The 26,892-nt window shown below is 44.8% G+C and overlaps 1 protein-coding gene across 1 annotated transcript; it reads right to left on the reverse strand.

Moving 5' to 3' along the window:
• Positions 1-607: 607 nt before the first annotated feature.
• On the reverse strand, positions 608-15,574 carry LOC148435846 (uncharacterized). The gene is made up of 5 exons (XM_088465541.1): positions 15,509-15,574; positions 9,741-9,828; positions 3,811-3,912; positions 1,924-2,187; positions 608-1,380 (listed from the first exon to the last, which is right to left on the reverse strand). Exons 1-5 carry the CDS (start codon positions 15,572-15,574, stop codon positions 608-610), a joined length of 1,293 nt encoding a protein of 430 aa, XP_088321667.1.
• Positions 15,575-26,892: the final 11,318 nt, after the last annotated feature.

The raw sequence follows: 26,892 nt of genomic DNA on the forward strand, positions 1-26,892 counted from the left end.
TTACTCAGACCGGAGGCTTTCTCAGTCCCTAGGCTTTCTCAGTCCCTAGGCTTACTCAGGGCCTGATTCAGAGCTGGACGCTCTGAACGAGCGCCAGCTCTGAATCAGGGCGTGGTTTTTTTTTTTCCGTCCGGCCTTTTGGATGCTGGGATAGCTGTGGGTTACCACCCACAGCTTATGCGAGCGTCCATGATGATGGTCGCGATGGTCAAGACCATCGCGACCATCGGGCTTGCGACGAGACCCTGCGGTAGGGTCTCGGTGACCGCAAGCCCTGGAGTGATTTTGGCTCTATCAGAGCCAAAATCACTCCCACTGACATCACTAGTGATGTCAGTGTGGCCGGACCCAGACGGTAGGCGTTCCCATGGGAACACCTCCGTCTGGCAGCCATGCCCCCGGCACGCCCACCAAAGGGGGCGTGCTGTCACTCACCAACGACAGCACGCCCCCTTTGGTGCGAGACCCATAACGACGGCTACCCCGTCGTTATTCGGGTCTCGCGCATGCGCACGACGGAGCTCCCTCCGTCGTGCGCATGTGCACTAGGGCACCATCGACCTGCTTGCGAGCGCTCAGCGCTGGCGAGCGGGTCTGAATCAGGCCCTCAGTCCCTTGGCATTGCTTTGCCTGTCTCAGGACTGGACTGATACACAAATGAGTTAGCTATACACACGCCACTGTCTATCCGGTTCTGCTTTATCCTGGATTTGTTAGTACGACACCTTCTCCTGAGCCCTATTAGCAGACATCCACAAAAGCACAATATGCAGAAGCCAGTGCTGAAAGCCAGTAGGAACACAATCCAGGTGTCATTTCTGTCATGTAAGAGGAAATAAATCAAGTGCAATAAGAAGGGGATTTCACTGCCCACTACTATAAATGTTGTTAAAATCACCCCTAGTGGAGAAGGATAAAAACGGATCTTTCTTCTTAAGGAAAGATTAGCAGCAGGCAAGTCAGATAATGGAGTTTTAAAACTCAGTTCTAAATAGATCTTCAGGGAAAATAAATAGAGAAATAGAGAAAGTACCGATATTACATAGAGTGCTGGAAGCCACGTTGAACCACCTACAGAGAGACGGCTATGTGGTGACTGATGCACTCCTAAACTAACCACATAAAAGATAAGGGAAGAAGACAGATATTTTAGTATTGACAGCAACAAAATGACAGAATAGAAAAATCCCCAGACGTTCTCCTTCTGCCATACTGGTTCTGATTCTTGTATTGAGTAGATGATCAAAGGAACAGCAAAATGTACACAAAGTGCCAGGTATGTCAGTATCTTCTCTGCTGGTACAGGAGGCATAAGTAACCCTTCTATGCCAGTTCCTGAGCTGTTTGAATCCAGTCTGCTCCATTCTGCATGCACAGTACCTACAGTAAAATATGCAGAGTTATTACAGCAGCAAGTTCTTCACTACACAATGGCAAAATATGCCATGTCATTTATGTACAGGACCATGATGTCACAGCAGCTAAAGTGACAGATATTTTAGGAATGACCCCGTCTTAAGGGGTTGGTTACGGGATGCCGGCACCGGAATCCTGACAGTAGTTGGAATCCTGGTGCCAGAATCTCAACTGCCAGCATCCCTATGTACATTTTAGGGTGAGGTGTCATGGATAATGGATATTATGGTTTATTTTTGTGCTAAAAGATTTGGATTTTAAAATCTTTAATAAATATTAGGGTAAGTTTTAGTGTTAGGAGTAAAAGTTAGGCACTAGGGAGAGAGATAGGGTTAGGCTGCGGGTGGGGGGTTAGGGTTAGGCTGCAGGGGGGAGGGTTATGGTTAGGCTGCTGGAAAGGTGGGTTAGGGGAAGGGTTAGGACAGTTACCTAATTGGATTGGGATTCTGACTGCCGACCTTTCCGACCGACGGTATCCCGTACCCTACCATTATGGTAGCCTCTTACCATTGACTGATGTTTTCTTTAGGTAGCCCAATGCTAGCTGGCTGAGCTGTAGTAGCAGGTAGCTGTTGATCAGAATGAAGGAGGCCAGAGCTTGCAGGGGATATTTCTGACTTCTTATGGCTTGTACAATGTGATTCATTGAGGGCCTTTTCTTATATGTAGCCACTGAGTTAGCAGCCACTGAAGGATGAGCCACTTCCAGCATGACAGAGGCAGTGAAAAGAATCATCAGTACTACAGAGATGGCTAACAGCCACTGTACAACTGTGTGCAAGAAGACACAAATTCATTAATATCGTTTTTTTCATAGAGAAAACTTTTATACTGTATATACACACAAAAAGGATAAGGAAAAAGATGTCATTTCTAGTAGGTGCACCAACTAGAAATGACTCCTTTCTCCTATTTTGTGTTTATAGATATATTGGAGTCAGAAGGTAGCACCTTGGGGCAAAAGATAAAAACTAGGAATAAATTGGTGAATTTCACATAGAATTTTTTGTATCTCACTTATCATCCTTGGTGCCGGATATTGTGTCCCTTTGTTTCAATTGTATTCTTTTATATTGCACATACTACCTTCAGCTGTCCAGTTTTAAGTGGCACAAAGGAAAATTTATCAAAGATTGGCAAGAAAAAAGTACTAAGCAATCAGCTCCTAACTGTCATTTTTCAGATACAGCCTGTGACGTGACAGAAGCTGATTGGTTAGTACTTTATCTCTCTCCAAGCTTATAAATCTCCCCCATGGTCCTAATGTAAGGGTATTGTATCTGCATCTCTATCATCAGGACTTTTGCACCAATCCAGAGACAACTGGGAAGAATGTCCAACTAAGTGAAGCCCTTACAATGTAGTAATTTAGGGGCATTTTTGAGAAGAAGGCGGACGGGATGTACTAATTTCAGAAATGCAGCATTGAGAACTGCATTTCTAAAATGTACTTAGCACCGGAATCCTGGTGGGCAACACCATCTTGAGATGTTGTTACCCAATAGAAGTCTATGGGCTTCTTTTTGGGATGCCCCCTGAGAGGGTTCCAAGCAGATCCCTCCCAGCACCCTCCCCCCTCCCCTCCCCCCGTGGCGTAGAAGGACACTAGGAGGATTTCTGGGTGTTAAACCTCGAAGTCCCTCTGTCTGAGGCTAAAATTGCAAAGGACAGGTCTCCCGATAAGAGCTGTCCTTTGTAATTTTAATTGCATTTCCAAGTACATACTAGCATAATTAACCCGATAAGAGGCGGGATCGGATGCAATGCTTAGTACATCCTGCCCGTTAAGTGCTGGTCCACATTTCTCAGGAGTTGTGACATGCGCTTCTGTGCATGCAATATGAGCCGACGTGTGTGCAACTGTGAGCCAGTCCCTGAGTCTTCATGTTCTGATTAATGCAATGCGCAGTGTAGTTTATATATATTTTTATTTTCTTGTAATGATCAGCAAATAATGATAGCACCAATGCAATGTTAATCAAGAATACTATAGCAGCTTGTTCCTATATTGGAAACATTTTTGTTTCTTTCTGGAAAACATTGCATATTAATGCATACTTGCCCACCCTCCTGATTCGGCCGACTCCCTCCCCCCCACGGTAACAATAGAAACTCCCCGCAGCAGGGAGGGGGTGAGTGACGCGATTCACGGTGCATCGCGTCACAGTGGCCCCGCCTCCTGCTTCACAATGTCGTTAATTTTACCCCCAATGGAGCATCATCGCCACGAGGGAGCTGAAAGTAGGCAAGTATGAATTAATGTGATTCAATTATTTGATACATTTTGAAAAGTACATACAGAATAATATATAGTGATACATTCTCAGTACAGTCTTATGTTTATGGCTTATCATTAGGTATATTGGATGGGGGGAGAATTACTAACCAGTTTACCTGATATAAAATGGCTGTTCCTAGCGAGGTTGTACTCTTCTATACAGATAAATTCCAGATATATGTGAACTAGCCAGCACATGGGAAGATACCAAATTGTACCTGTAACAAACGCATACATTTCTTTTAGTATATAATATAGATTATATACAGCATTTACTGTGCATTTTGAGTGTAGTCCACAAAGGGAAATATATGACTCTTTGGTTTTGTTTTACAAATAAGAAACCAAAACTGAGCTCTCAAGCTGGGTACACACAGACAGATATATAGGCCGATTTCAATTGATTGGCCAATATATCTGCTGCCCGTGGGCCAGTGTGTACTCGCGATATGTCTGTGAATGACCTCGTTCACAGACATATTGCATTGGCTGTGCTGCACAGCCGATGGACAGATCAGCAGACTGCCCATACACATACAGCGGCAGCCGCGGGGAGGGCCAGACACACCCCCGACCCGCCTCCTGGCCAGCGGGACCCGCCTCCTCCTACACACTGAACACAGATGATGGTTGTTCAGTTAGAAATTGTATGGTTATATTGGTGCTCCTGTGTATCCTGATTTCCCTAAGGCTATGCCCTTTTTCCAATAGAAACAATCATTTAGATCCCCCTTCTACTCCAATATCTCTCTAAATTAACAGTACAAGTAGGTTCCTATATTTGTTTGCCACTCCAGAGGGTCTGGACGTCTAGACACAGCGTACCTCTAGCCACATGGTGTGGGCATTTAGACACAGCGTACCTCTAGCCACATGGTGTGGGCATTTAGACACAGCGTATCTCTAGCCACATGGTGTGGGCATTTAGACACAGCGTACCTCTAGCCACATGGTGTGGGCATTTAGACACAGCGTACCTCTAGCCACATGGTGTGGGCATTTAGACACAGCGTACCTCTAGCCACATGGTGTGGGCATTTAGACACAGCGTACCTCTAGCCTCATGGTGTGGGCATTTAGACACAGCGTATCTCTAGCCACATGGTGTGGGCATTTAGACACAGCGTACCTCTAGCCACATGGTGTGGGCATTTAGACACAGCGTACCTCTAGCCACATGGTGTGGGCATCTAGACACAGTGTATCTCTAGCCACATGGTGTGGGCATTTAGACACAGCGTACCTCTAGCCACATGGTGTGGGCATTTAGACACAGCGTACCTCTAGCCACATGGTGTGGGCATTTAGACACAGCGTATCTCTAGCCACATGGTGTGGGCATTTAGACACAGCGTATCTCTAGCCACATGGTGTGGGCATTTAGACACAGCGTACCTCTAGCCACATGGTGTGGGCATTTAGACACAGCGTACCTCTAGCCACATGGTGTGGGCATTTAGACACAGCGTACCTCTAGCCACATGGTGTGGGCATTTAGACACAGCGTACCTCTAGCCACATGGTGTGGGCATTTAGATACAGCGTACCTCTAGCCACATGGTGTGGGCATCTAGACACAGCGTACCTCTAGCCACATGGTGTGGGCATCTAGACACAGCGTATCTCTAGCCACATGGTGTGGGCATCTAGACACAGCGTACCTCTAGCCACATGGTGTGGGCATCTAGACACAGCGTACCTCTAGCCACATGGTGTGGGCATTTAGACACAGCGTATTTCTAGCCACATGGTGTGGGCATCTAGACACAGCGTACCTCTAGTCACATGGTGTGGGCATCTAGACACAGCGTACCTCTAGCCACATGAGGGGAAATTTTGTAAATCGTAGGCTGCCTACACATTACAGGTTCATGCATTGAGATATGGTCCATACATCTTGTGTTTACCATAATGCTCATCATGCCCCCTAACATGTCTACCAAACTATTTCTCAGATTTTCACTGCTAATGGACCATAAAAATATAATGGGCTTCTTATATTGAACACTAGGGAGATGATTCTGAGTTGGGAGCAAATAAAAAAGAGCAAGTAACTGCACCTTGGTAATCCCATGCTGCACTGCAGGTGGGGCAGATGTACAATGTGCAGAGAGATTAGATTTGGGAGGGAGGTGTCCAAACTGACATCTAAATTGCAGTGTAAAAGTAAATCTGTCCAGCATTTGTAGGCTACAGGCAAAAGCATTACGGTGCTAATTCAAGAATGTTTATTTGAAAAATGGCAGAAATAATAATCAGTCAGAACTAAATATAAATAAAAATATATATTTAATCACATACAATGTATACAAACAATACACAATCTCAATAGTAATCAGATACATGCATCTGTTTTTTACTACCAGGCTAATAAAATATCCAATATAAACTACAGCAGCAATATTTGATTTAACAACACATCCCAATTACATTTGTGTCTTTATCAGTGTTCAAGTAGATTTGTAAATGAGAGTGTCTCACTCTATGGCCATATTCAATTGCATCCACAACGCCCCTTATGGTTTTATTAAGCAGTGTATACACGCTATTATGTTGTTAAATAATGTCCACGATATTAACCCCGTCCTGGCTGTATTTATTCAGTCTAGCTGAAAATCCGGCCTAAAACAAGTGAGCCACTCTTGTGTATACTCACTACGGGTGTTCCTTCTGCACAGCGGTATTACGTCTGACTGCGATCCGTCTCGTGACAACTGTGCCGTCTCTTATTAGCACTCACTGTGCACTTCCCAGCTCGTCAGCAGTAAGCCGGTAAGTGTAATCGCTGCAGGATCTTTGTAATGTCAGTGGGGAAGATGACATCCATATACAAACAGCAGTAGAATGTCCACCGACTGCTGTTACACCTGTGTACTTCCCAGCTTGTCAGCAGTGCGCTGGTAAGTGTAATCGCTACAAGATCTTTGCGATGACAGCGGGGAAAATAACATCCATAGGGGCCCATTTATCAAAGATCATTTGAGGTAAATTCCCCGAAAACACCTGTTTTCGGGGGTTTACCTCAAATACTTAGTATCACCCGAATGTATGAAGGAGGGACCGCAGCAGGTATCTCCGATACCTGCTGCGATCCCTCCATTGCCGCCGGCAGCCACCTCCCCCATAGGTTTCTATGGGGGATGCGATGCTGCCAAATGTATCAATATCGGAAATGCTTCGCATTCACGATATTGACCCCAGCAGCTAACGCCATCTGCAGGTAGCGTTAGCCGCTGTGTCCTATGGGCACTTACCGCATTTGAGCCGGCGGAGGGATCTGGAAGATCCCTCCGCCGGCAATGGGCGCCGCTCATGTGCAGTCCGCGGGACTGTGCATGCGCAGCAGCCCGGAATGCGCTCCGGCCACATTGCAGGGACGGGCTCTTTTCGGAGCCCGTCTCCGTGCATGTGCCGGGTCATACATTCGGCCGGTATGATCGCATTTTGCAATGCGATCATGGGTGATACTGCATGCCCTGATCGCATTGCAAAATGCGATCCTTAATAAATGGCCTCATAGACTGCTATTACACCTGTGGATATCTAGGATGCTAATGACCGTAAAGAGGGTCAATATTTCGGGGTTCACTGACGTGTTTCGCCTCTTGTCACCGGGGGCTTTCAAAAAGACTCGTAGTGAGTATACACAAGAGTGGCTCACTTGTTTTAAGCCTGATTTTCAGCTAGGCTGAATAAATTCAGCCAGGACGGGGCTAATATCGTGGAAACTATTTAACAACGTTATAATAGCGTGTATACACTGCTTAATAAAACCAAATGGGATGTTGTGGATGCAATTGAATATGGCCATAGAGTGAGACACTCTCATTTACAAATCTACTTGAACACTGATAAAGACACAAATGTAATTGGGATGTGTTGTAAATCAAATATTGCTGCTGTAGTTTATATTGGATATTTTATTAGCCAGGTAAGAAACAAAACAGAATGCATTTAATTACTATTGAGATTGTGTATTGTTTGTATACATTGTATGTGATTAACATTAAATATAGATTTTTATTTATTTATATTTAGTTCCGACTGATAATTATTTCTGCCATTTTTAAAATAAACATTCTTTAATTAGCAGTAATGACACATTATTAGTAGTTGTTCTTTTCTTGTTGAGCAACCACAGCTCTTCTTAATTACTGCAGCTGTGTATATTAATTAGATTATTTTTGAAATCCAATTTGTGATTTATATTGTGAATATCTTTTACCAACGCCATTAGTTTTAGATACTTTTTTACATGCAAAAGCAACCTGTATTTAGACCACATGCAAAAACAATAAATGTATTTGCACCCCTTGCATTTCAAAATGGTTTGTTCCAGATATAAAGTAATACCCCTTTTACACCGGAGATAAAACCCGGGTTATTGAAGGGTTAACCCGGGCAGCTCCCTGGTGTAAAAGGGGAGAGGGTTGGATCGCCTGGTCGAGTGACCCGGCAATCCAACCCAGGTAAATAGCAGGGTTTAACACGGGCGTAGCCCGTGAAACCCTGCTGTGAGAACAGCGCACTCCGGGTCGCGATGACCTGAAGTGCGCTGCTAGCCGGCCGATTGGTCCGGCTTCAGTGGCGCTTGGAGATGACGTCATCTCCAAGCATCCACTTTCACGTCGGGAAAGCCGGGTCTATGCAGACCAGACTGCGGTGTGGGCGGAGCTGACTCGGGAATATCCCGAGTCGGCGCCGGCTAAATTCCGGGTCTGATCCGGATAGGAACTTTGTTCCAACTCCGGATCAGATGCAGAATTTTGGTGGAAAAGGGGTATTACTTTCTTTTCTTCAGATGGCAGCTGCTCCTGCACACTTGCTCCTTCCCTATGGGGAGGAGTACTAGGTTGAGAAGAGGCATCCTTTCACACAGGCGCACTAGCTCCAAAAGGAGCAGTGATAACATTCGGGGAGACAGATGATTTTCAGAATTGGTTCGGCGCTCGCAGCGAGTTGCAATGTTAATTATATGGGTCTGCCCGGACCCAAATAATAATCATAATGAATAGACCCCCTTATTAGGGTTAGCAATAACCCTCAGGGGAAAGACATTTACAGGGGTATTCAGTATGAAACGAAAACGCAGTTTCTGCGAGGTTTACGCTCGGATGATGTCATTTTCGCCGGTCTTACTTTTACACCGTATTCAATTTGAAAACTATTCGCCGGTGCGAAAAGTATATTGCATTCGACCCTGCGAAAAAGTATCACCAAGGAATGGGTGGCGAAAAAAAATGCAGAATTGGGGTTTTGGGGTGCAACATTTTGGAAACCATCCTGCAACCTTCAGACAGTCCCCCAAAGGTAAACTGTGTCAAAAAATGTTTGAAAAATACCTTAGAGGACCTTAAAAAAGCACTTTCATTTTGGGGGCGAAAAAAAAAATTGGGCAGTTCAAAGTTAAAAACTAGCGAACTACAATCTAGGGGGGTCCCCAAGTATTCCCCAGATGTATTTTTCATTGCAGGTGTTTTCGGCAGGTGTATTTTTCACGTTTTTTAAAACTTCATTTTAGCAACTTTTAAATATGCTCACCCCCATTTTCAAGTACCCAAAATTTGCTGGGACTACTTATTTTCTGCAAAAAAAACCTTCTAAATACTATTCTTCACCACCTTCCCAAATCCCCAAAATAGCAGCAATTGAGCCTGTTTAAAGACCCCAAAAACCTTCAGCAGGGCTAATCGGGGGTATCCAGAGTGATCCCCCATGTCAGACCATCTTTTTGGGGGTGTTAGGGTCATTTCCCCAAAAATCAGTGAAGTTTACGCTGATTTCACATTCGCCGGGTGCCGTTTTCGACGATTTCATATTGAATACGGGTATAATCGGGGGCGCGCCCGATACTTTTTCACCGCCAAAAGCTCCGATGTGCGGCAAAAACTTCGACCCGCATAGACGGCGAAGTTTTCTTTTCATATTGAATACCCCTGATTGTGCTATTTGGGGAAACTGCTCTCATCACATGGTTACTGCTGAGAAATGAGTTACCAGTGCAAATTCTGGTGTGAAGCTGTTGATCCTGTAAAAGAGTACTCACCAATCGATGGCATTGCACACGTGATGTATCTGCTAGCACACGTCCTTCTTGGTTTTGGACTGGCCAGTGTTATCAGCTTACTGGACATCTGTTGGAAACAGAAAGGTATGCCTTATTGTACAGTAGTGAACATCAAAATACAATATACCTGCTGAAAGTCTTGATTTCCACAGGCACATGGGTGTAGAATATTAGTAAACAATTGTGTTCTTGACAAAAAAAATGAATTTAGGAATTTTGGCAAGAATGCAAATAATATGAAGATGTGCCAATGAAACCAGAAGAACGAGAAATTAAGCGTTTATACAGTGACTGTCTTGTGATAAAAGTAAATGCAAACAATGACTTACATCATTTAAAGTTGCTGAAAAATAACTGCATGTATGATGTATGTATATTTTTATTTGTGACAATTTGCCTGAGATTAGCCTGTTCCATGTGCAGTGTCAGAGTTCATCTCTTTCTTTATTTTGCTTTTTTGTTTTGCAATATTTTATTAACATTGCTTTTAATATGTCTTTTTTGTGATTGCTCCCATTGTGCAGAATTAGGATTTCACAAGGGGTTTTCACATAGGCAAAGTTCAGTGAGGACATGTGCGCACAAATGTGGGCTAAGCAAAGATGGACGTTAGTGGAAAATACGCCTGTTTTGAGGTGTATCTTTTGCACCTAGTTTAGAACAGCTGCAAGTGAATATGGATGATAATGTCTAAAGATGTTTAGCACTTATCATTGAGGCCTGTTAGTGCAATCAAAGGGGTCATCCGTGGTCATTGGAAAGGGTCATCCCACTGACTTCCAATCAATTTCAATAGGCTTATTAATGTGCATACTGTCTTGTCATAAACATTGCGATATAGGACCAATTGCTTGATATCGGCTGCAATTTCACAATGTGTAAAGCCCTCACTGCTAATAACATGCACAAAACGTAAACATTCCAGGAGCTAATCAGAATATCTTTTGCATAAAATAGCTGATATGGGATGCCGGCGTCGGGATCTCGGCAGTTAGAATCCCTACCCCGGCTTCCCGACAGGATTATCATACCAACACCTCTCGGCAGGGCTGCCATTAAAAATTTTGGTGCCCGGGACTGACAAAATAGGCAGGCCCCCCTCCCCCCATTCCTCTGTACAAATGCTGCGTGTGCACAGTGCGGCATTAGCAAATGCGCATTAGCAATCAATCGCTCGTTCTGCATAAATATCGGCATTGCGTCCGTCTCTGAATCAGGCCCTTAGTGCTTGATGCTTCCTATATAGGCACTAATACAAAGACTTTCTGAATGTGGCAACTTGGCTGTACAGTGGGTCAGAGAATGAAAAGAAAACACAATTTAAGTTTGCTTTGTTCTATTAATGTAATTGGAAGTGATATACATTCTGTACATGTGTATAATGCTGTCTTCTGTTAAGTTAAGACAGGCAGCAGCAGACCCATATTCTAATTGCTTCCTAGCGGTCCATGCTGATTGGAAACATACTGAGGAGGATTTGGAGGAAAGAACTATATTGATTTTTAAATCAGAAAAAAACTGCAGAAAGAGCATTATATTACAGATAGGGTAGAGCACATCTAAAAAATTGAAGCATATTAGAAATAGCTGGAGCCAGCCAGCATGGAATGGGGAGAATCCCATGGAGCACAAGGAGCAGAAACAGTCTGGTTCTCCCATACTCAGTACCTCCCATCAACTGTCTCCACTTTCTGAATATACAATCAATCAAAATGGCCTGGGCCAGGTCTGGGAGAAAGGACATACACACACACTTAACTTACCTATCTCGCTCCTTAACTTACCTATCTCAGCCTGTATGCTCCGGATGCTGGCTCCTCACAATACCCGACCCAGCGACTGCAGCGCCTCCTCTCGTCTCATTCAACAGCACAGCGTGACGTCATGACGTCACGCCATGCCTGCTTCAGTGTCAATAGAAATACTATATTGAGGGCAGGGCAGTGGGCACACCGGCCAATGTGGGAGGCGGATTGGGAAGGCTGCCCTGCTGGGGCTGGGTGAGAAGTGACTCACGATGAGTCACTTACGTACTGTATTGTGCGGCTGGGGGCCCGGCTGGGGAAATAGTAGTGGATACTCAGCGCGGACGACTGTCCTCAGTATCCTAACCCTCCCTTTCTCCCTACCCCTAACCCGCCCTCCCTGCTGCCTAAACCTAACCCTCCCCCCTAGTGCCTAAACCTATCCCTTTAGTACCTAACCCTTAACCCTTAACCCCAGTACTTACCAATGCAGTCGTCGGGTTGCCGATGCCGGGATTACGGCGCCTGCATTCTAAGTGCCGGCATCCCGACTGTTGATATTATAACTATATCCCCTGATAGCACCCAGTTACTGTACATAGGAAATGCAATATAATGTCAAGTATCTCAGGTATTGTCAAGGTATATAAGCTTTTACATATATTTATGATTATTAGCAGTAGCTCTTTTATTTAAGGAATCTTATATCTTGGGTTTAGTGGCTTTCTAAGAAACATACTTTATCCCTTATTATGTTTCACTAAAGCCAATAAGATTTCAGTTGTAACTGGTGATAACAGCTAAATGACTAACATAGAGGTTTACAGGTCTAGCTTTAAGGTATTTAAGCCTCTCAAGCAGACTCATATGCATTGTGTATATATATATATATATATATATATATATATATATATATATATATATATATCTATATATATGAATGTAATTTGATCACATGATGATAATTTCATTACTTTCACAGAGTAACGATATTCTTGCAGCAGAACACATGGGCTAATCAGTTGCAGTAATTATCATGGCCCACCTCTCCTGCTGCCTCCTCATGTCTGTGAAAAACATCACCTCAGCTCCTTCCAAATAGTTATTGTGGTAATGGAATTGGATGCCAAACTCACCTGCGTGAACATTGCCATAGGGAGAAAGACAGGGTGCAAATGATGTGATTTGCTGCTAACATAAAGGGTGGAATACGAATCATGCAAAAATTATTTTAAATTGTAAAACGAGTACATCTATTTTGTTTATAATATGCAGATTGATGCAGTGCAACCAAGCCTAGAATCACACATTTCTGGTGTTTTGCACATTAGAACATAGTAAACTTATATGTAAACTGGTATCAAAATTATCTATTTAATATCCAGAAAAATGTTGATAGATGTTTGTATATGTGTGTGTGTGTGTGTACAGTGGGTCTGATTCAAAGATTGACGCATATAACACTGCTGCATTATATTTGTTCTCAGCAGCTGTGTGACAATATGCTAATGCCGCAGGAGGCGTCTTGTGTTAGTGGATGCCTCTTGCCAGCTTCTCTGATCCGCTGCTGTGTCAGAGGATACAGTATTGAATCAACTGTGTGAACATCGGTCATCTATGTAAGGCATTCACTTACTTCAGCACACCCTGAAAGCAGGGGGGTGACAAACACCTAACTTCTGCAAAGATGGCGGTCGCCGCCCCCAACCGGCCGCAGCATGTAAATCAGGCTCCGGTGTCCAGGGCACGGTGAGCTGTTCTGCAGAACATGATCTGCACATGCTCAGTACAGAATCTGCGCATGCACAGATCTTACACCATCAGAGATGTAAGAAAACCATCGGGTTTGCGTACATCTCTGAATTAGGTCCACTACTGTTATGTAAGTATGCATTACATTTCCAATCCTGGGAAGGAGATATTAATCGTTTTAATAAATTGTTAGTAAACATTAGTGAAAATCTGTGAAAAGATTAGAGTGAATCCTTTGCTATATATCAATAAATATATATATATATATATATATATATATATATATCCAATATATATATCCATACAAATAAAATAGTAACTTTGCAACTGTAAAATTTTTAGCTGATTTCAACTTAGACGTATAGTTAATAGGGTACCTAGACTGAATTGCACATTTTTAGAATTTTTGTTTGTTTGTTTGAGGTCAACTCAAAAACTACTTCACTATTCTACTTGGTATGTATCAGGGAATAGGAAAGGCTATATATCATCGCGATCATAATCAAGGGAGGTAAGTAATAAACAAAAAACTAATTGTGGAGAGGGCCGCATGGCCTCAGGGCGAGTGGTGGGTGATGTCGGCAATCGGAGTAACGCTGCTCATGAAATAGAATAATTATGTTAACTGTAGAGAAACCACTTTTGGGAACTTTATTTTATGATAGCATATGTTAAAGACCCAATGGTTAATATTTGTAAATTACACCCAATCATTTGGATTTTATAGTTACCCTATAAATACATGCTAGGACTCACGACTGTCTCATCTGCCTAACATAAGCAGGTTTGAATTCCACACGCACATGTCTTTTGGCCCTGTGGATTTGGAACCTGATGATTTTTGGGAGTTGATGGGAGTTCCATTTTTTTAAGTGTGGAAAAGAGGCATTTGATCTAAGCCTACCACTATAACTAAAATAACTGGGATCACTGTGAACTTCCAAGTAATGAGTGTGGATAGCGAAGACCTAATAAAGCTTCTGTATCACTCTCCGGATGTCCTAGGAAGGCAGGAGATTTAATGTTTTAAAGTGGGAGATATTTTCTGCCTATGTGAACTCCTTGACCTTAAGATTTTCTGGGTTACCTTAAGCTGACCCTTATCCTAATAGTCCTGATGATAACAATTACCTAAAGTGCTGATTTAAGCTGGGTACACACTGATAGATACATTGGCCGATCAATTGATCGGCCAATGTATCTGCTGCCCATCGTGCAGTGTGTACCCGTGATATGTCAGTGAACGTCGGCGTTCACAGACATATCCCATTGGCTGTGCTGCACAGCCAATGGACAGATATGTCTGCAGACATATCTGTCCATCAGCAGGTGTGTACTAGTGGTCTGCCGACCGCCCATACACACACACCGCCAGCCGCGAGGAGGAGGCGGGACATGCCCAGGCCGCCGGGATCCGAGGGCACAAGCAGATGATGGCCGTTCAGTATGTATGAATGACCATCATCTGCAGATATATCTGCAGATCACTCAATCTGTCAGGTGTGTACCCACCTTGAGACCTGACCAAAGACCTTTATCAAGCTTTAAAAATATCATAGTTCCTAACAAAACTTTGATCTTTCCTTCAATAAATAGTAAAATATGTTATAATATAAATACATTATAACAGTGGCAGTGGCTATCTACAGCTCTGGAGAAAACTAGACACAATAGTAAATAACCATTTATATAAGCAAGAAGATCTTGGGGCCCACTAATATTAACTTTATGTAGGGCTATTCCGGATGATGCAACTTCAGAAGACAGAGAGGTGCAGATGTACTAAGCTCTGGAAAGTGATAATTGGACAGTGATAAACTACCAACCAATCGGCTCCTGTCATTTTTCAAACACAGCCTGTAACATGACAGTTAGGAGCTGAGTGGCTGGCAGTTTATCACTCTCCAATTTATCACCTTCCAGAGTTTAGTACATCTCTCCCAGAACGTTATACTATGCTAAAGAGTATATGTAACAAACAAACAAGACTAGCTGAGGATAATAATACCCTTTTGGTCTAGACAATATAGTACATTTGCATAAAAAGTCAACAAAGTAGCATTATTTGCTTGTTTTCTGCTTAATACAAACTATGTAAGTCTGGCAGAATTGCGATGCCAAAAAGATGCCCGTGATCATTCTATGCATGTACCAAGAATTGTTACATTTTTTATATATATATATATATATATATATATATATATATTTATATTACTCTAAATTGTAAGTTGTTGTAGCTATTATACTTACAGTGGTTCTATTGGTTAGGAGCACCATGGATCCTAAGTTGTCCTGTATTGAGAACATGCTTTCCATTGTGAGATAAAAGTGCCTTCTGACACAGCACTTGTACTCAGTGTGCACTGGTGTCTACATTTATACCAAAGCCTTATCTCCAGCAGAACAATGGAAACTTGTGCAAATCTGTTCAATAATTACTATCACCATCCTCTTATCATTATTTTACACACAAAGCTCTTCAGCCTCTTGTGTCTGATGGCTGCAGAATAATATCTGGATTGGGAAATGAGGACAAATAGTAAAAAGAACCATAGGTCATTTCTTATACTTGTCAATAGAACTGGAATATACTGTACTTGGATTTCCCGCCCCGTGGGTCATAGTAAAGGGTTTGGAATTTAAATGTTTAATTTTTACAAGTAATAAAAAAAAGAAATAATGACAATAGAATCTCTTTGTTCAAGAATATTTCATCTGGAACCTGAAAGACATTGGGTGGCTTCAGGCACAACAGATGTCTCAGATTTGAGTAAAAAAAAAATTGGATCTGTAGTTACATCTTGCATTAGTCATTGTTTTCTTACGTTACTTTCGTGTCATACATTTAGGATTATTACTTTGCTTGTACAAACATTTCACAAATCATTAAACTGTGTCAGTGTGTTATGTTATGGATTTTAACATGTTTAAAGGGGAACTCCACCTAGTAGATGTATGGACCATAGAACTGAGTCACAATATTATATCAGACAATGGTTATCACACCTGTGGCGCTGCACTCCAAAAGCAGCAGAAGAATGACCAAAAATAAGTCACCAACTTATAGACATAAACAAATATAAATAATGAACGATCTCATTTGTGTTCTAGATTGTCCCAATAGTATAAATGGTCCTCACGTGATGATGTCACAATTTCAGTTTGTTTTCCAATTATATAATCCATGCATAAAAAAAGGGAAACAAAACATACAATAGTGTAATACTGCTAGATGGTATCAATTCCACATATGGGTCACTCAAGGAAAGAGGTGATATAGTCCCATCCAGGGATCAACTACCCAAATTCCAGTTTAGGCACCCGAAGCGTGATGAATAATTCAACCATGCGGACTCTTACATGTATACTTACTTGCATAAAGGTGGTGACAAGCACATACAGGTTTCTTTGAACTTCGCTGTGTCCCATAGATGGCTCAGTATATGGATAATACTCTGTCCAATTGGTATGCAATATAACCAGAGATAGACTGAATATGTGTAAAAATACCAAAATAATATTTATTTATGAATATTAAAACACATAGGTTATGGGCATCCGTACCATACAGGAGAAATCTTAACAGCCACTGGGGAAGATGAAACCCGGATAACACCATACAGTGGGCATGTGGATATGGACTAGGACTGTATGACCCAAGCGATAAAAAGACGCTCTCTTCTACATATCACACAATAAGAAAAAAACGTGTCTTCAAATTGCCATTATATTATGGCTTGTGCAAATCAATCTAGAATGGCATCTCTGGTTATATAGCAATTGGACAGAGTCATCCGTGGGACAGAGCAATGTTCAAATAAACCTTTATGTGCTTGATGTCTTCACCTTTATGCAAGTAAGCATACATGTAAGAGTCCGCTCGGTTGAATTATTCATCATGCTTTGGGTGTCCAAACTGGAATTTAAGTAGTTGACAAATGTTCAATCAGCTCCATTAACAACTACTCAGTGACTGTAGATTAAGCTGAAACATCCATCGCTGTCAGTCAACGAAAATTGGCCATTTGGAGAGGTGATGAGAGAGAGATTAGGGGCATGGGATCCTCATTGCTCAGCAACTGGGGATAGATATCTGATAAGTTGCCTCTGTAGAGTTTTTAATTAGTGCGTAGTGGCACAATAAAAATATTTGGGCCATTTTTCACATTTAGCTCAATCCCTAATTAGCCTTAAATTACCTTTTTGCCAACACTGAAGGTACTATAGGCGCTGATTTTCTATTTTACGCGCACGTAGATTTCTGCTGGGGATTATAGTAGGAGATTTATCAAGTCTTGGAGAAGTTGCCAATAGCACTTCTAATATTGGGTTCACGCTGGAAGGTATATTGCTCATACAGCCAACAATCTGCACGTGCATACACACAATATATATGGCATCGGCCATGCTTTTTTTAGGGATTGTACCATGCCTTTCCATTTCCACTTGGCAGTAGGACAACTTTTATACCAGATCGGGTGGGTCGGTACGCGATCCCTGCGCACAGAATGCCGGTGGTCGCAATACCGAAGCCAAAATCCCGACGGTTGAAATGCGGACACCTTCTGGTAAGTAAAGTAACCCTAACACACCTTTTCTGCAGCCTAACCCTAACCCTCCGCTCTTGCAGCCTAACCCTAACCCCCCCTCCCCCGCAACCTAACCCTAAACCTCCCCTCCCATAGCCTAACCCCCCCCTAGGTCCCATTCCTTCGGGATAGTGGCTGCTGGAATTGTCGAGCCGGTCTTTTGACCCATGTCAGGATTCCGGTGTAGGTATTGTGACTGCCAGGATTGTGAGCGCCGGGATCTGAACTTCATCCCGAACAGAGATCTGTTCTTGCTGTGTGCTTTTAATGGGTATGTTTATTTGCATCCGTATTTTACTTTGGAGCGTAGGCGCATTTAGACCAATGCACTAATAGTTCACATGTCCTACCACTGTAACACTGAAGATAAAAGGGAATAAATAGTGAAAATCAGCCCCATGCTGGTCAGCGTAGAGTTGGTCCCTTTATAGCAGTGGTTCTCAAACATGGTCCTCAGGACCCCAAACAGGTCATGTTTTCCAGGTCATCTGTGGCTCTTAAAAATGTGACAGTTTTATTTATTCATTACCAGTTATTTATATAGTTCACACATATTCCGCAGCACTTTACAGAGTATATTTAACCATTCACATCAGTCATGGCCCCAGTGGAAATTACAATCTATATTACCCACTACAAGTACACAGACATACCCGCTAGGGTTAATTTTTGTCAGGATCCAATGAATTTACCAGAATATTTTTGGATTGTGGGAGGAAACTGGGTTATCTGGAGGAAACCCATGCAAGCACGGGGAGAATATACAAACTCCACACTGTTAGGGTTGTGGTCGGAATTGAACCCAATACCTGCAGTGAGGCAGTAATACTAGCCATTACACCTGTGCCCCTGCTAGGTGGCGTGGACAATGGCCCTGATTCAGAGCCGGACGCTCTGACCAGAGCGCTCGCTCTGAATCAGGGCCCTCCTCCATTAATATGGAGCGTCCTCCTGGACGCTCATATAGCTGTGGGTGACCACCCACAGCATATACGAGCGTGCAACAAGATGGTCGCGATGGTCATGACCATTGCGACCATCGGACTTGCGAGTGAAACCCTGTGGTCAGGTTTCTCAACCGCAAGGCCAGGAGTGATTTTGGCTCTATCAGAGCCAAAATGTCAGTGGGGCCGGCTTCAGACGGTAGGCGTTCCCATAGGGACGCCTCTGTCTGGCAGGCACGCCCCCGGCACGCCCACCAAAGGGGGCGTGCTGTCAATCAACATCGACAGCACGCCCCCTTTGGTGCGAGACCCGGAGCGATGGAAAGTCCTTCGCTTGCCGGGTGTCGCGCAGGCGCACGACGGAGCTCCCTCCGTCGTGCGCATGTGCAGTGGGGACCATCGACCCACTTGCGAGTGTACTGCCGCTCGCGAGTGGGTCTGAATGACCCCCAATGTGAGCTGCTCTATAGGTTACTTATTCATTTCTTCATTTATTATTTAGTAATTTAGTTGTGGCTATTGCTAGTCTTCAGGGCTTTTTAAGGGGAAATTTCAAGTCTGGAGTCTTTAGTTAACATAAACTTTATTTCAAAATGATGCTTGCGTTTTATTTATTATTTTACATTTTTTTTTGTAACTTGTTGGTCAGCAAAACCCTGGAACTTTCAGTCTGGGACTTGTAGTGTTTGGGAGAGAGGCATTCTATTTTTCAGCAATATTATAGGATAAAGGATCTGGGGGTGATTCAGCAAGGATCACAATTCGCAAAGCTGCACGCAGGCTATAGATATATGATGTATGCACGCAGGCAGCTTTGCAATTATGTCCTTGCTATTATGTAAATGCGAGAAGATGAAGGGGGTATATCATCACAGAGGTAAATTACTAATAATTAGTGCTAATTACCAACATAAAGTCTCTATATAACCCAATTCTGGGTGTAGAAGTCGCTCAAGTTGGTGGTGCTCCCTAGAGCCAAGTTAGATGTATGTAAGGAAAAGAGAAAAAGAAGGCTCTTCTGGGGCACTCTTATGAAAAAATGAATAAAGTTAAAACATAACCTTTATTGATCGTCACTTAAAATAATGTTTCTCTAGAGGGTTGTAAACAATAAGAAAATATACAAAAGAAATATAAATAGTACGATACTATAAGCAAAAGGCGGAAAAAAATTTTCTTTGAAATAATAATAAAGAACCACTGTTCTGATGCCTGTTTCGTTCATAAACCTGGGAATGATACCTACACAGAAATGTCCCTAGTGTCAAGTACATATGTGATTAACTACAAAGTATGCAAGGTAATCAATTTCCTTACGGCTGTTTACAGTACAGAATCTTATGGGGCAAATGCATCAGGAGGTGTATGACACCCCTGCTGCATTTGCGATCCCAGCACTGCAACCGAGGTCGCAGGCTGGGATCTCCATCGGTGGTCAATGGTCGCAATGATGGACAGCGCCGGGCCACCAGCCAGCTGAGTAAGCCTCAGCTTAACTCAGGCTGGCTGGCTTGCGAGCCCAGGAAAGTGCGTCGGTCGACGCAGTCCCTGGGCTTGACACTCCTGGACACGCTCCCATTTCCGGGAATGCCGGCCAAACCTGCCCCCGCATCGCCCCTTAAATGCTTCTGCCTGTCAATCAGGCAGAGGCATAGAGGGGTCTGCGTGCGACTACTCAGGCACCATTCTGCACACTCGCAGAATCGGTCCGGTGCATGCGCAGATTCCTGATAATCTTATTTCATGTCAAAAATACAAGAGAAAGGTTTTTGTCCTTTAGGCGGTGCACACAAATTTTATCTTTATTTACAGTATATAGTAAAAAAAACTTAACATTTATTAGGTATACTTTAAATACCTGTATGTCCTTTTCTTTAGGACATAAGCCAGTGAAATAGAGGTTAAAAATAGGAAAGTAGTGACAAGAAATGTATTAAAGAAATGTGTAATAATATAAAATTAACCCTGCTGTGTGTCTGTATTATTAATGGTATATAATTAAATATTGAAGTTAGACTCTGGATCATACAAATAACGGAAAGTTGTGAATTGTACTATATTCTATTTAAAGTTGATCATATGGAAGCTGGTGAATATATAATATCCACTCATAACAGATAAAGTAAAGCCTAATATACAGTATAAGACTCTGTACAGATATCCTGACTCCTCCAGTCAGTATGTTGGTTACGGGAAGCAACCGGGAAGCCGACTGCCTAAATACCGGCAGCCGGCTTCCCGACTTCTTATCCCGGCAAGGGTGAAATGCCGGGCATCTAGATGTAGACGCCCGCATTTCCCCGACGATCGTAGTGATGCTGGGCGCCGTGAGCGGACAGCCGCGGGGGGGGAGGGTTAGGTTTAGGGCTCCCGGGGGGGACTTAGGGTTAGGCACCCCCTGGGAGGGTTAGGGTTAGGCTAGGGTGAGGGAGGGTTAGGCACCCCCGGGGGGCACTTAGGGTTAGGCACCCCCCTGGGGGACTTAGGTTTAGGCAGCGGGGAAGGGGGTGGTTAGGGTTAGGCACTTAGAGGGGGGAAGTTAGGGTTAGGCACCCCCAAGGAGGGTTAGGGTTAGGGGGGTTAGGTTAGGTTAGTGGATTTCCAGCGCTGTCGGGCTTCCGCTGCTTCGCACTCTGCTCCTGTCGGGCTGCTGCTGACGGGAATGGAACTGCGGCCGACGGTATTTCATACCCATTCCGTTGGTTACATATCTTCCACTTATCCCAATATGGTATAATATTTATTATAATAAGTCTGGAAATATACTCCACTTATTGATTTTATTATTGCTATTTATATTAGCATTTGTTCGATTCAGTCGATTTATTGGTCTCTCTCTTCTGACCATATATTATTGTTATATATCACTGGGCCGAGATCAACTTAAATTCATTATTCAAAACTAGTGTGCATTAATGTTATTTCTCACTACAAACTGTGGGCCTGATTCAGAGCCGGACGCTCTTTGAGAGCGCTCGCTCTGAATCAGGGAGTCTCTTTTTTATTTTAAAAACGGCCTCCTGGCCGCTCGCATAGCTGTGGGTGACCACCCACAGCTTATGCGAGTGGCCAGGCGATGGTCGTGATGGTCAAGACCATCCTGGTGGTCTCCCCTTCATCTTGTCACTGGGGAGGGGGCTGCTGGGAGGCTCCGGGCTATTGGGAGATGCAAGGGCTGCTGGGAGATGTAGTTCTCCCAGCGCTGGCTACAGGGGGGTATACTCACATGGGGTGGAGGAGGGGTCACACACACCGGGGGTCACTCACACACACACATACACACACTCATCCACACACTAACTCATACACACTTACAAAGCATTCACACACACTCTTCAGAAGACCCGGCTCCCGACGCTGGATGGAGAAGACACAGCTTCCGAAAGGTGAGTAATTAAGGGCTAATTAAGCTAATTGGAAACTTCCAATTGCTTAATTAGTCCTCAGGGGGGGTTCAGCTGGGGTTCCAGAGAAAGTCCCGCTTCTTAGGAAAAATCATACTTCCTCTGGAGGTGCGAGAAAAAAGGCGGGGACCATTTTCAGTCAACTAATTGAATAGCAAACCCCTGCACCGCTGTTTTTTTTAGGAAGCCCATCCGCAATTGGATTCTTCCCTTGGAGGCATATTCATTAATTATCGGGTTTTAGACCTAATAATTATTATATCTTATTGTCGCTTATTGTGGCAGTAAGAAATTAAGGATTGCCGTCATTTATTTTTAAAAAAAGAACATGCAGGGACAGGGGCTTCGATAACAGACTTTGGGGTCTATTTACTAAGCAGTGTTAGTGCCAGCCAATCAGCTCCCAACTGTCATTTTTCAAACACAGTCTGTGAGATGACAGTTGGGAGCTGATTGGCTGGCACCTTATCACAGACTTATCACCTTTCACTCTGTCTCCTAATACTGCTTAGTAACTAGACCCCTTTGTCTGTGATGTGTTGGAAGTAAGTGATCACTAATGCAATCATTTTACTTCCTGGTTCAGGGGCCAGTCATGCTACTATACATGGAAGGTTTATCGCAGTCATCATTTGCGAGTGCCTATTGCTGGGGAGGAATAATTCACATTCTTCTCTTGTTAAATTGTAAAATGGCTATACTTGTCTACTCTCCCGGAATGGCTGGGAAGCTCCCAGAAATCAGGTGTCACTCCCGGCCACCCGGAAAAGTGGGAAAGTCTCCCGCACCCTCCTGGAGCAACACCAAGTCAGGTCAATACACTTCATATTTTTAATATGAAAATGTTTTTTATATTCCCAATTTTATTTGACTTCTGAATATATAAAGTCATTTATTTGACCTATGTTACATGTTATACCCCTTTTCCACCAAAATTCCTGGTCTGACCCGGAGTTGGAACAGGGTTCCTATCCGGATCAGACCCAGAATTTAGCCGACGCCGACTCGGGATATTCCAGAGTCGGCGCCACTCACAACGCAGTCGGGTCTGCATAGACCCGGCTTTTCCGGCGTGAAAGTGGACGCTTGGAGATGACGTCTTCTCCAAGCGCCACTGAAGCCAGACCAATCGGCCGGCTAGCAGCGCTCTCCAGGTCATCAAGACCCGGAGTGCACCATACACACAGCAGGGTTTCACGAGTTACTCCCGTGTTAAACCCTGCTAGTTACCTGGGTTGGATTGCCGGGTCACTCGACCCGGCGATCCAACCCTCACCCCTTTTACACCAAGGAGCTGCCCGGCTTAACCCTGCAATAACCTGGGCAGTGGCGGGCTTGGCCGGGGGGCAGGGTGCCATGTGCCCCCCGGGCCGCAGCGTCATGCGGGCCGCGGGCCGGTGCAGTCTGTGTCACTGTGACACAGACTGCACCGCGTGTGTAGCGCTGACCGGACGGAGTTCGGTCAGCGCTACACAGCACAAACACACAGCTGCCGGAGCCGGCAGCTGTGTGTTTGCTGTAATCAGCAGCCGCTGAGAGTCTGTCAGACTCTCATCGGCTGCCGCTGCTCCCACTGCGGGAGCCATCTTCCGGCTCCCGCAGTGGGTAATGGGAGAGCCGTCGTCATGACGACGTCTCTCCCATAATGCAAAGCGGCCAGAGGAGCCAGTGGAAGCGTCGGGACCAGGAGCGGGAGTTTCAGGTAAGTGTTTGTTTTTTTTTATTAAGTCTCTCTCTCTCTCTACTGGGGGGGGGTACTGGGGGCACTACCAGGGGGGGATTACTATGGGGGCACTACCAGGGGGGAGGATTTCTATGGTGGCACTACCAGGGGGGGATTACTACTGGGGGCACTACCAGGGGGGGATTACTATGGGGGCACTACCAGGGGGGGGATTTCTATGGTGGCACTACCAGGGGGGGATTACTATTGGGGGCACTACCAGGGGAGGATTACTATGGGGGCACTACCAGGGGGGTGGATTACTACTGGGGGCACTACCAGGGGGGGGACTACTACTACTTGGGGCACTACAAGGGGGGGACTACTACTACTGGGGGCACTACAAGGGGGGACTACTACTACTGGGGGCACTACAAGGGGGGACTACTACTACTGGGGGAACTACAAGGGGGGACTACTACTACTACTGGGGGCACTACAAGGGGGGGCTACTACTGGGGGTACTACAAGGGGAGGGGACTACTACTAGGGGCACTGCATAGGGGGTAGGGTACTACTACTAGGGGCACTGCGAGGGACTACTGCTGGGGGCTCTATATAAAGGGCAATACTGGGGGTACTGCATAGGGGGGAGACTACAACTGGGGCCACTATTTAAGGGACATTGCATAAGGGTTACCACTATTGGGGGCACTGCATGGGGGGGTGGACTGCTACTGGGGGCACTGCATAGGGGGTACCACTATTGGGGGCACTATATAAGGGGCTTACTACTGGGGGCACAAGGGGCACTGAACAAGGGGGACCACTACTGGGGGCACAAGGGGCACTGCATAGGGGGGGATCACTACTGGGGGCACTACTGGAGGCCTGCATAAGGGTTATCTCCTGTGGCACACGGGAGCACTGCATATGGGCACTACGACAGGGGGATGCCCCTAATCTTTATTTTTACCTTATATTAATACCATATGGACCCGCCTCCTCCCTGAAACACTTGAGGGGGGGCGGCGCCGTAGCACGCACGTTCTTCGGGCACCCTGGCTACACGCTACTCCTCTGCCAGGGCCGCCTGCATGCATTTGCCCCCCAGGCTAAAAGTTGCCAGCCAGCCCCTGAACCCGGGTTTTAGCTTCGGTGTAAAAGGGGTAAGAGTGACAGTCATACTGTCTGTGAGGGCATTTCAGAAGCCGGCTAAATTTGGCTACAGGTTATCTCACAGCATTCTGCCTATATTGTTCTTTTCCCTTTGTAATGATGGGGATTATGTCCTGTCTGTTTGTTTAGATAACAGCAATGCTACTGAATTGTCTGGAAGCAGCAACCTTTAATGAAGCTAGTTTCAGTCATTAGTATTGTTTGCTTATTGGTTATTACAAACAGATGTGTTTTTTTAGAATATAAGTTTCTCTTGATTGATCCTCTCTCTTCACAAGATTAAAGTCTTGCCTCTGTACTTCACTGTGGCATTTCATAATGGTTAACTACAGAGCAAAACAAGGTTAAAGAGCAAGTAGAGACACAAAGTATTCGCACCACAGGCCAAATGCAGATTTAGTATTTATCACCTCCCACATTATTAATGTGGCTGGGATGTGATAATATGGACTAAGGGCCTGATTCAGGCTGCTTCGCAAGTCTGTGTTTGCACGCAGGCAGCCGGTGTGTGCATTCTGTGCATGCGTACAAGACGCAGTGCCCGTGTGTGAACCGGCCACAGTGATCAGGAAGTGATCGCAGTGAGCACGCAGTGTTCACACAGTGATTGACAGGAAGTGACCATTTAATGGTGGTGATGGGGGGTAGTCAGAGAAACGCAAGCAGGCCTGGGCGCTTAAACGCTGTTACATGGGCGTGCATAATTAAGCCCCTGTGATAGCATACGCTGGCAGAAGTCTAGATGGCGACAGGAACTTTAGCAGTTTGTGCAGTAGGGTCAGGTCAACCACAACTGTGCGGATGGTTCCGATGTTACTCGATGGTACTGCTGTTTTCGCTGACTTGCGGATGCATGTTATGGAAAGTGGGCAGGCTTTATACAGTGATGGGCGTCTTGGTATAGTGCTGCGGTTGGCGTGTGATTACATTCATTAGCATATTTTCGCAGCTAGCGGGGTGCGTGTGAACGCAGCCTTGTGAACCAACCTGAATCAGGCCCTAAATTCACAAAGTGAAAATTTATATTTTTGTTCAAATTTAGCAAAGACTCTTGTCGGGACAAGGGCTCTGATAAATGGAAGCATTTTCGGGGATATCCCGCAAAATTTCTATTGATGACTATGGCCCTCATTCAGAGCCGTACGCTCTGAGCAGAGCGCACGCTCTGAATGAGGGCCGGCCTCCATGAAAATGGAGCGTCCTTCTGGACGCTCGTATAGCTGTGGGTGACCACCCACAGGCTATACGAGCGTGCATTTTGATGGCCGCGATGGTCGAGTCCATCGCGACCATCGAAATTGCGAGCCGGAGCCTGCGGTTGAGGTTTTCAACCGCAAGCTCCGGAGTGATTTGGGCTCTATCAGAGCCAAAATCACTCCCACTGACATCACTAGTGATGTCAGTGGGCCGGCTTCTGACGGGAGGCACGCCCCCGGCACGCCTACCAAAGGGGGCGTGCTGTCAATCAACATCGACAGCACGCCCCCTTTGATCAGACACAACGAGCGAAGGACTTTCCTTCGCTCGTCGCGTCTGGCGCATGCGCACGACGGAGCTCCCTCCGTCGTGCGCATGCTCAGTCCATAACATCGACCCACTTGCGAGCGGACAGCCGCTCGCGAGTGGGTCTGAATCAGGCCCTATGCCGCTTAGACTGTCCACGAATTACCGCAGCTGTAGGCAGCGCTGCGCATGCGCCGATTTTGTGAATGTAACAGCGCATGCACAGCACTGATTACAGCTGTGGTAAGGTAGAGAAGGAAAAGTATCTATTTCCTGAAAAGTTGTCATCGCAAAAATGACAGCTATTCGGAATAGATACTTATGGAGCGGAGGAATGATGAATTCCTCCGGT

Source organism: Taudactylus pleione, unplaced genomic scaffold, assembly GCF_031769625.1.
Source record: "Taudactylus pleione unplaced genomic scaffold, aTauple2 ptg001990l, whole genome shotgun sequence".
Taxonomy (NCBI): Eukaryota; Metazoa; Chordata; class Amphibia; order Anura; family Myobatrachidae; genus Taudactylus; species Taudactylus pleione.

What these genes read in the sequence shown, in the direction of transcription:
- LOC148435846 (XM_088465541.1), bottom strand. Translation starts at nt 15,574, where the DNA reads ATGGAAAGCATGTTCTCAATACAGGACAACTTAGGATCCATGGTGCTC. An exon ending in GAACAGCCATTTTATATCAG is followed by an intron (nt 2,188 to 3,810) that starts GTAAACTGGTTA and finishes TCTTGCACACAG; the next exon opens with TTGTACAGTGGCTGTTAGCC. An exon ending in AAAGAAAACATCAGTCAATG is followed by an intron (nt 1,381 to 1,923) that starts GTAAGAGGCTAC and finishes ATTTTACTGTAG; the next exon opens with GTACTGTGCATGCAGAATGG.